At 34.1% G+C, this 9,160-nt stretch overlaps 2 protein-coding genes across 4 annotated transcripts in view; one reads left to right on the top strand and one right to left on the bottom strand.

Annotated features, from left to right (window-relative positions):
* The window catches only part of LOC106881103 (myosin-9), a 28,291-nt gene extending 26,233 nt beyond the window's left edge, over positions 1-2,058 (bottom strand). The window contains exon 1 of one of the 3 annotated variants that reach the window (XM_014931335.2): positions 1,525-2,058. In XM_014931335.2, the coding sequence (XP_014786821.1) occupies positions 1,525-1,576 (52 nt within the window). In that variant the 5' untranslated portion in view covers positions 1,577-2,058. The remainder of the gene's footprint in view (positions 1-1,524) is intronic. The other 2 variants (XM_014931336.2, XM_014931334.2) reach the window with 2 other exon arrangements.
* A 2,819-nt stretch (positions 2,059-4,877) lies between these two features.
* Positions 4,878-9,160, top strand: part of LOC106881106 (uncharacterized) — a 9,958-nt gene continuing 5,675 nt past the window's right edge. Inside the window, exons 1-3 of the mRNA XM_014931339.2 lie at positions 4,878-5,598; positions 6,654-6,689; positions 7,487-7,639. Of these exons, the coding sequence (XP_014786825.1) occupies positions 5,502-5,598; positions 6,654-6,689; positions 7,487-7,639 (286 nt within the window). The 5' untranslated portion in view covers positions 4,878-5,501. The remainder of the gene's footprint in view (positions 5,599-6,653; positions 6,690-7,486; positions 7,640-9,160) is intronic.

The raw sequence follows: 9,160 nt of genomic DNA on the forward strand, positions 1-9,160 counted from the left end.
TTTTTATGAAAATTTCTATAAATACCTCTCAGATGGTGTAGATTACGATTATATTGGAACTTTACATTAAAAAAAAAGAACGGTGGGCGCGCACATATACATATTGACACATCATGTAACTTCTTTCGAAATTTCAAGTTTCATTTTGTAAATATGAGATGTATCAGCATGTATACGTTTGCGCCTGCAAATTTTTTTTTCCACATCAAATTCAAAATTATGGCAATCTGCACCATTTAAAAGCTATCTGTAGAAAATGGCTATTTTCTGAAAGTTGTGAGGAAACAAAGCAAGGGAGGGCACACTTGTGTAAGTATGCCGGTTTTGGAAGCTACTTGGAATTGTGAGCGATGAGGCATGCGTGAAAGTGTTGCCAACATTATTTCAGAAAATATGTTTCTATCCTTGAAGACAAACTTAAACCAATGTTTTCAAATTAAATAAATAAAAGTCATACTGCAGGAAAAAAAAAAAAAAGAATTAAAAGACATTCTTTTGTTAAGCCACTCCACCTACATGAATCCTATAGAGCACTTGTGGTTAAAGTCGGACAACACTTTACATAAGAAGCTCAAAAACCTAGCAATGAGGACTGCTGGATAATTTACGCCAAACATGGCCAGAATACATCAAACTATAATTTCAGAACTCGAACTCATTAAATCTATATTTGGAAGAGTTACTAGACGGAAAGAAAAGGGAACAGAATTGAAAGTAAAGATGTAAAAGACAGAAATCTGGGGAGGAAAAAAACTTTCAGACTCGTAATCTCTCTTGTACGAAAAGACATAAGTACTTAAAAAAGAAATTAATAAAAATGAATGAAAAACGCCCCACCCAATTTCTTGCCCTTTTTCTTTCCCTGTGAGCGCCATTTACTAATCTTAAGGTAGCCAAAGAAATGTCAAAGTATGAAACTTTAATAGTTTATATTTCATATTCTTGTATGCTCTCTACAAGATCGAGCAACAACATATATACTATATAAATATATTTACATCGGTTTAAAAAAAAAATTGTCAAAGGTGTTCCTTGATAACCAAAGGCACCCGTATCTAGTGGAGATGGGCGTCACCAGGATTACCAAAACTAATGAAACACTTCAACGAAAGTTACACCAATATTTAATTCTATACTGACGTAGTCGGGGTCTGGGTTAATAACGGCCGCGTCTTTCGTCCAAATACAGCAGAATGGTCGATGAACAGGGCTCAAGTACAGAAAGGGCAGAGAAGATTGACGAAAAAATTCAGGTGCCCCAACTGCAGATATGCTACGGGAATAACTGCACTTAACCTGTTGTACTCTTTGCCAAGTGAATTAATATATGTTATTAGATGCATATATATCCATATTTACACATAAACATTTATTTACACAAACACGTATATACACATGGATCTACGCAAACAGTTGTGTACAAAAAACCCAATGTGTTTGATATTTTGTGGTGATGAGGTGGTTGTAGTCTAAAGCCAAAAGGAACAATTAAGAAGAGTTTTAAAATTGCATTATAATACTAACCTTTGTTAAAGGAGATGCAAATTATAAAATAAAGTATGAAAACGGTAACCATTGTCTTTAAATCACTTGATAGGTAATAAAAAAAAAAATTAAAAATAAATCTCAAAAAAACCCTCCAAAATAGGTTAAGTTTCAATTTTAGAAGAAAACATTTCTAAACATCAATTGTTTAGTCGCTGCTTAAAGTCATTCGTTACAGGAAAGATTCTAACGGCCAATTTTTCGATGGTTTTTCACTCGGCGTTGACATTTAACACGGCGCGATGACGTCATAACATTTTGTTTTCGTTGTTTAAATTTGAAATTTTTATCTATTTTTTCAAAATTCCTGTAACTTTGTGCAGAAAGCAAACGACAGGATAGCAAACCGATATTATTTGTTTAGTAAATTACAAAGTAGCATCTTGGTAATATAAATCACCTATTACTTTAAAAGTTACTCGAAGGCAGTGAACAGCGATGGTTCAAGTTGTTCAAAGTTACTGGACATACAGCCGGGAGCTCGTTAATTCGTATTACATCACTTGCACTGCATCGTACAAACTTGTAGACGCTTACCTTTCTCAGCACTGGACCTCATAGGTGAACTATTGACTTCCAGAGCAAAATTCAATTCTTCTATGGAGAAAAGTTACATGTATTAGATCAACGTCATATCCAGGGGGAAGTGTATCTCTCATCTGATTAAGTCTACGATAACTGGAAAGAATCTGACCCAAGTAAAACTATTCTTCTTTTTTTCTGTATTGTTGATAATGAGAAGAAAATAATTTCGAAGAATTTAAAGAATGATTTCATTTTGTTCCTAAAACTTGTTCTCTTTCTCTCAAGTCATGTCGTCTCTGTGTTAAGACTTTGTTTTAAAATATAAAAATGTGTTAGGTGATCAATCCCTGTTTAATTAACAATTAATTATTTTAAATTATCGTTAACCACCTTCAATTTTTCGAATATAATATGGCGGACAAAATGAAACAACTAGCACTGAAGGAAAGTGAAAGTAAACGAATTGTTAATAATTAGTACCATGTAAAATGTATTTGGTTTATTTTATGCAAAATTAATAAACTGGGATATGATAATCATAGAGTGGGGCAAAATAAGTAATTGCTGATTTTTATCTTCTCCCTACTTGTTTAAAATCATTACGTTGCAAATATTGCATCATCATTTTGTACTCTTGCGTCATCTTTTGGACCAAAAATTGGTCAGCATAGTTGTTGTTGTTGTTGAAGATGAGAGGGTTTGAAACATAGTCAGACGACAAGTACTTCTTTATTAAAGAAAATTTTTAACTTTGAACCCGATTATAATTGAGGTTGCTAATAAAATATCTGGATGATGTTTAGTGCTTAACAATCAAAATTCCTTTCTCTGTCGGATTCCAAGTCAAATTTTTTCCGCACTAATGTCTAATTTGATAATTTTCAATTTTCAAAACAAATGTTTAAATTGGGAAAAAGTGAGTAACGACTAATTTCAGTAATGTTTTCTTTAACGGTATGGTGCGTAAATATGTTGGGAAGAGAGTCACCCTAGCAGATCGTGAATATGCTCTACATAATATTTTATGCTGAGTTTTTAGATTTAGTTGAGTTTCGTTAATTTCATATCGTATCAGTTTTCCAATGTCCTCTTTCATTTGACCCAAATATTCACAATTTTTTGTTGCATTTCTGGTTGTTCTGATGTCTAAGGATCGATACTGATGTGTATGGGCCTTTTTTTCAAATGTAATTCTAAAGAATTGAAGAAGCAAATTTACCTTACTTTGTCTTACTCATTTTACCCTACCTGAATTTGTCTCTTGTATGCTCAATGAGAACGGAGATAATTTTCTGAAATAGAGTTCTAAATATGTTTTAGAGTAGTTGATACCATAACTTGGTACTTTATTTTATTGATCTCGGAGAGATGAAAGGAAAAGTTGATCTCAATGTGATTTGAATTCTGAACGGGAGCAAATGTCGCAAGGCATTTTTTCGGTTGCTCTAATGATTCTGCCAGCTCACTACCTTTGAATTAAAAATAATGATAATAAAACTAGGATTATGACTCTTTTGTACCCTTCCCCAACTATCACAGTCGTTGTAATATAAAATCCCCTTCTTGAATATCAGCCCTGCGTACAACTAAAGCCTTTGTTCTTCTGTCAACAATCCATCCCGAGGTGATATCTTCCAGCTCCGAAAATAACGGTTGTCGACCTGATCCACACTTGCACTTCTTAGCACTTGCCTCATCCACCTGTCTGCTGAGGTTATCGTACTCTGCTAGCCATTTTCGAACCATTCGGAGATCCAACATCTTCTCCTTAAAGAAAACTGTAAGATTCTTGTTATGTGACTCTTTCACAATTCCTTTCTTGTACTCCACAGAATAACTCTTTTTGCTCTCATCTTGCCTAGGGTACAAAGGAGTCAATCCCTTACATGCGCACTTAGCGCAGACTTTAGCCAAGCTGCGGTATTTGGTTTATTTTGCAAACATCACAGGGTCATGCTAACAAGGTCTTATTTTCGGAGTAGGGCTTATATTAAAAACATCCTGAAAAATCATGGTAGAGCTTATTTTCGGAGTAGGTCTTATTTTCGGGGAAACACGGTATCTCCAGCAATTCGGCTTGGAAAATTACATTAATGTACTAAATTTTAAAATTTTCAATAAACTTTGATTTTTGAAATCTTGGTAACCAAACAGAAAAGATCCCCATTTTGAACTTTTATCTTCCTCTTTTTTTTTTTCTTTTTTCGTTAAGGTAAAGAATAGGGAAATTATCACTTTGTGATAAAAGTGAAGGATTACTGATATTATCATCTTCCCACCGCCTTACTTTAAGTTACTCATTGCAAACGAACAATTGTTTAACCATATGAAGTGAATGGTCGTCATGGAGATAATGACAAGAGGGGAGATGGTTACTCCGTGAGTAACAAATGAAATAACCAAACTCTTACAGGTAGGTTAAATGAGATCAAAAGAAAGGACAAAAGGAAACGAAGCAGTGATATATGAAAGTAGCGAGTTAAGTCTATCAGATTAACTAAGTCTAGAAAGATGTTCTATTGTAATATGGAACTGGTCCAGACTCGAGATGACATGGCTCTGTGTAGGGCTGTTGAAAGTAGTGTGGTTGTGGTGGAGACTCTACCTGATATTGTTGCACTAATTAGTTAATTATAGTCAAGGTGTCTCTTGTTTTTTTTCTCTTTTTTTTTTGTACAATGCATACATTGTTTATTGACAACAATAAGCAATGGCAACATACGCAACTATAACACACAACATTGACAGCAACAACAATCTTAGGGTTTTTTCCCTCCCCTCACCCCCGGGCTGAAACTATTACTGATTCAGACACACACAAGTGTGCGAGTTAAACTGTACTTTTTAAACCACACATATACACACAAAAGAAATCCATCAAACGCACACACTTACATACAGATAGTTAAATAGATATACAATTTTACATACATATCAATCTGTCTATTTATGTCTATGTATGTGTGTCTGTGTGCGTGTATGCACACACAATACAGGCACATAGTATTTATTTCCACGCCTCTACTTACTTGTACACTTTAGCAATATGCACACACATCCAGACATGTACAAACATATACATTCGTACATATATTCCTAATTAAACTCACACACACAGTTACAGACGTGTACACTCGTATGTAGTTACACAGCCCGGTCAGCTACATAGTTAATTTACAATAATGAAATAGAATGAATAACAGTTAGGCTATGTGGTCATTTCCTGATGGTTATCCGGCGAAGAAGATATCAGTTAAATAGGTAATGTAGTGAACTGTTTCATATTACAACACTCTACACCATTTCAACACAAAGTAACATTGATCTCTACTATAACAGACCACAGTCATACCACACTATACTGCAAAGGAACGACACCACTCTGCACGAGGGTGTGTACAGTGTAAGGTAAATAGAGATACAGTGTTAGTATGATGGATATTAAGACGTGTTTCACCATTTTAACTGTTGTGTGTTGTGTCCAGGCCATAGCTGATACTGATGATGTGAAGTCTGTCAACAAGTCAAGTAAGTTTTGTTGATTTTAATTAGTGATCGGCTCTGAGTGTTGTGTATTTTATATAGTTAAAACAAGTAATTGTGTGATATTATAGACATTATAAGCACCAGCTTGAATCAGGAATGAGAAACTAACCAGTTCTTATAATGTCTAATGTACATTTTAAATTGAAAAATTAGCAGTTAATTTATTTATAGTTAAGAGTATGTCGTCTAGTTAGTTTACTTAATTGTGTGTTGTCTATATAGTTAGTGCGTTTTGTAGTTTTTATACATACGTAGGTGCTGGCATGGCTGTGTGGTTCAGAAGTTTGCTTCACAACCACATGGTTTCGGGTTCAATCTTGCTGTGTGATACCTGGACAGGTATCTTTTGCTATAGCCCTAGGCTGATCAATGAAATTTGGTTATGAAAACTTGGAAGCCCATCATGCGTGTCTGTTTCTTTTCCTACTACTGAACCATTAAATGATGGGAGATGTAAACAGAGCAACTTGAAAAATAAGCCCTGGGGTTGATTTACTCAACAAAACCCTTCAAGGCAAAGACACAGGGAGAGAAACTTAGGAATTCAAATAAGACATTTTTTTTCTCTCTCAATAATTATTTCTGAGGATCTATTCCTTCTCAATCACAGATTTTCGGATCATAATTGGAGTATATGTAAACTTGATGAACAATGCAAATTCTTTCGAACAGAAACTTATTAAAACAATGACACCTTTTTTTTTTTAGTTCATACTCTAACTTCAACAACCCCACTTTTTTTTTTTTTTTTACAGTAACCCTATCCTTTCATGTCTCATCAATTTCCTTTAAGTTTATCAAGGTTTACTCCCTTTACAGCCATACCGTGTTATTCTGCTGAGTGTCCGCATATGACCTCTCCTACTATCTACATAGCTGAAGCAACATTTTGTCCAGCAGTCAAAGACTACCACTCTCTCTCTCTCTCTGTAAGACTAGTCAATCACTATTTATTAGAAACTTTGATAAGTTTATTGAATTCCAAAATTGATTAATAACTGTTTTACTTCTCATTGCATTTTAAAATATTTTTCCAGGTACATTCTGTGAAATTTGCCAATTCACAATTAAAGGTGAGCTGAAACTTTGATTGGTGATGAGTCTTGGATAAAACATAAGCTGTATGTGTTTGTAAATATGTGTGTATGTTGACATAAATGACATTTAAAAGACATTGAAGTGCTTTGTGAAAATAAGAACTAGCTCTGGAGTGCATTATCTGAGGTTGGTGGAAAAGACACTTTCAAAAACTATTTGATTAATTAGAATAAAGTAATTATAGGAATTTTCACATTTACAAACTGTGTGTACATGGTAGTGATAAAGTGGAATGAAGAAGAAGTAACTTTGAATAAGTTGTTTGTATGTATGTAGTGTGAATATATAAGCAAAAACCAGCAACTAATGTGGATGGAACATAAAATAATTCAACTGAAAATCATGCCCTCATTATAATCTCAGCTAACCACCAATGTATCTCTACTTTCCAGCCATCTACACCTCTCCAAACTACTGATGTGATGATGCAATTATATCTAAGGATTACAATGTGTGTTAGCATGTATAATATATATATGTGTATACTGGTGTTACTTTAGGAGTATATAAATATATATGTTAGAACCTATGTATGTGTGTGAAAGAATTAGTTTGTATATGTGGTTGTGCTGCTGTTAGAGTTAATATGCAAGTACTAGTGTCAGTGTATATTTCTCTGTTTTTTGTGGGACGTTTGTAGACAAGGTGGGAATCCTGTGTTATGATTCATATAGAAGAGTGAATGTATGTGTGTGTACACAGTTTGTAATATACATACGCATAGAACCATCTGAAAATTAACACTAAACAATAACTTTTCATTGTTTTGAAGAACTTGACCGCTGGTTGCAGAATATTGGACGTAAAGGTCACTATAGCATAGAAGCAGCAGTGTCCAAATCACTAAACTCTATATGTAACCCGAATGACAACAAACCAATGCAGGATGACCCTTTAAGGCTAACAGCCTGCAAGGAGCTCATAGGTAAGACAAATATATCTAAATGTTACTGTTTCAAGGGAACCTGTTGTAAGTAAAATGGCAACAGGAAAGGCATTCAACCCTTGGAAAAAATCTGCTTCAACAAAATTCCTTCTAATCTATGCAAGTATGGAAAAGCAGACATTAAATGATGATGATGATGACGATGATTATGTTATGTAGGAACAGCGATTATGTACCTTAAGAATTTAATATATATATAGGCACTTTATGTCAGTACAGGTTCCTTATGTAGGTACAATATATAGGTGTCTTTGTGAATACAGCATATAGATACCTTGAATATGTACAGTGCATAGGTATTACATGTAGGTACAGTATATTGTTCTTGGAATTCAAAGATCTAGCTTTGTCACAATTTCTGCTACCCCCATCCCCTCTCTCCTTCATTGTCTCCAGACTACATCAATAAGCAATATCTAATATATAATAACATTACCATTCTTTGTCCACATTGGGACCCCTACATTTTATTAACACTACCACCACCACCATCACAACTTGTTGCCACCTGTTTCAATTAACATCTCAGACTTTCACAGTAACCATAGTAATAACATATCCACATCACCATTGCTGCATCCTTGCCTTCATACATGTCTTCCCAAGCAAGCACCTTCTTTTATTATCAATCACATCTTGAACATCTGATTAATTAATTAATTAGTGTGTAAACTAATTACATTAATCACTCTGTGGTTGTTGTATCTATAATTATTTATATTGGCTCAGGATGAAAGCAATTAATTAATCCTGATATATATTTGTTTCTGTGACAACATTGAGATCATCATTTGGACTGAGTGGTTTTGTTGAATGGCCTGTTTGACTATTCCACTGCACTTCTTGTGTGTCCATAGCTTGCACTGGGATTTCTGCATCTACACTTCCTATGTATTGAGCAGGGCCATTCACCTAAAGGGTCCTACCCACACACACGTGTATAATATATATATATATGTATACACACACATACTCATGCATATATATGTATGTCCACATACACACACGCCATAATCATATTTATTATACCCATTTCAATAAAGGACTGTTCAAATATTGTTGTTTTTTATTAGTGATATTAAAAACACATTTGCTTCTGTTGAAACAATTTCGACTTACACAATAACTCGCAGAACTAATCTACCAGTAAAGCTGAGAGACAACTGTGTGTGTGTGTGTGTTTATATATATATATATATATATATATATATAGATATAGATATAGATATACAGGGCAGGGAATCGTCAATTAGTAATAAAATTAATAATTAACAATTATGCCGGGTAGCTCAGTATGAAAAAACCTTTTCGGTAAAGCCATTTATAATCATAAATATATAGAGATTAGCAGAAACCTGCTTCTCCAACATACTGAGAATTCAGAAACAGCAGCCAAAGAACTACTGATTCTAAAACTACAAATTTTTCTCTAATTGATAGCGATATTCATGGTACACACAGAACAAAAGACAGAAGAGAAGAGTAAAAAACAAACCTGCC

Source organism: Octopus bimaculoides, chromosome 5 (assembly GCF_001194135.2).
Source record: "Octopus bimaculoides isolate UCB-OBI-ISO-001 chromosome 5, ASM119413v2, whole genome shotgun sequence".
NCBI classification, from domain to species: domain Eukaryota; kingdom Metazoa; phylum Mollusca; class Cephalopoda; order Octopoda; family Octopodidae; genus Octopus; species Octopus bimaculoides.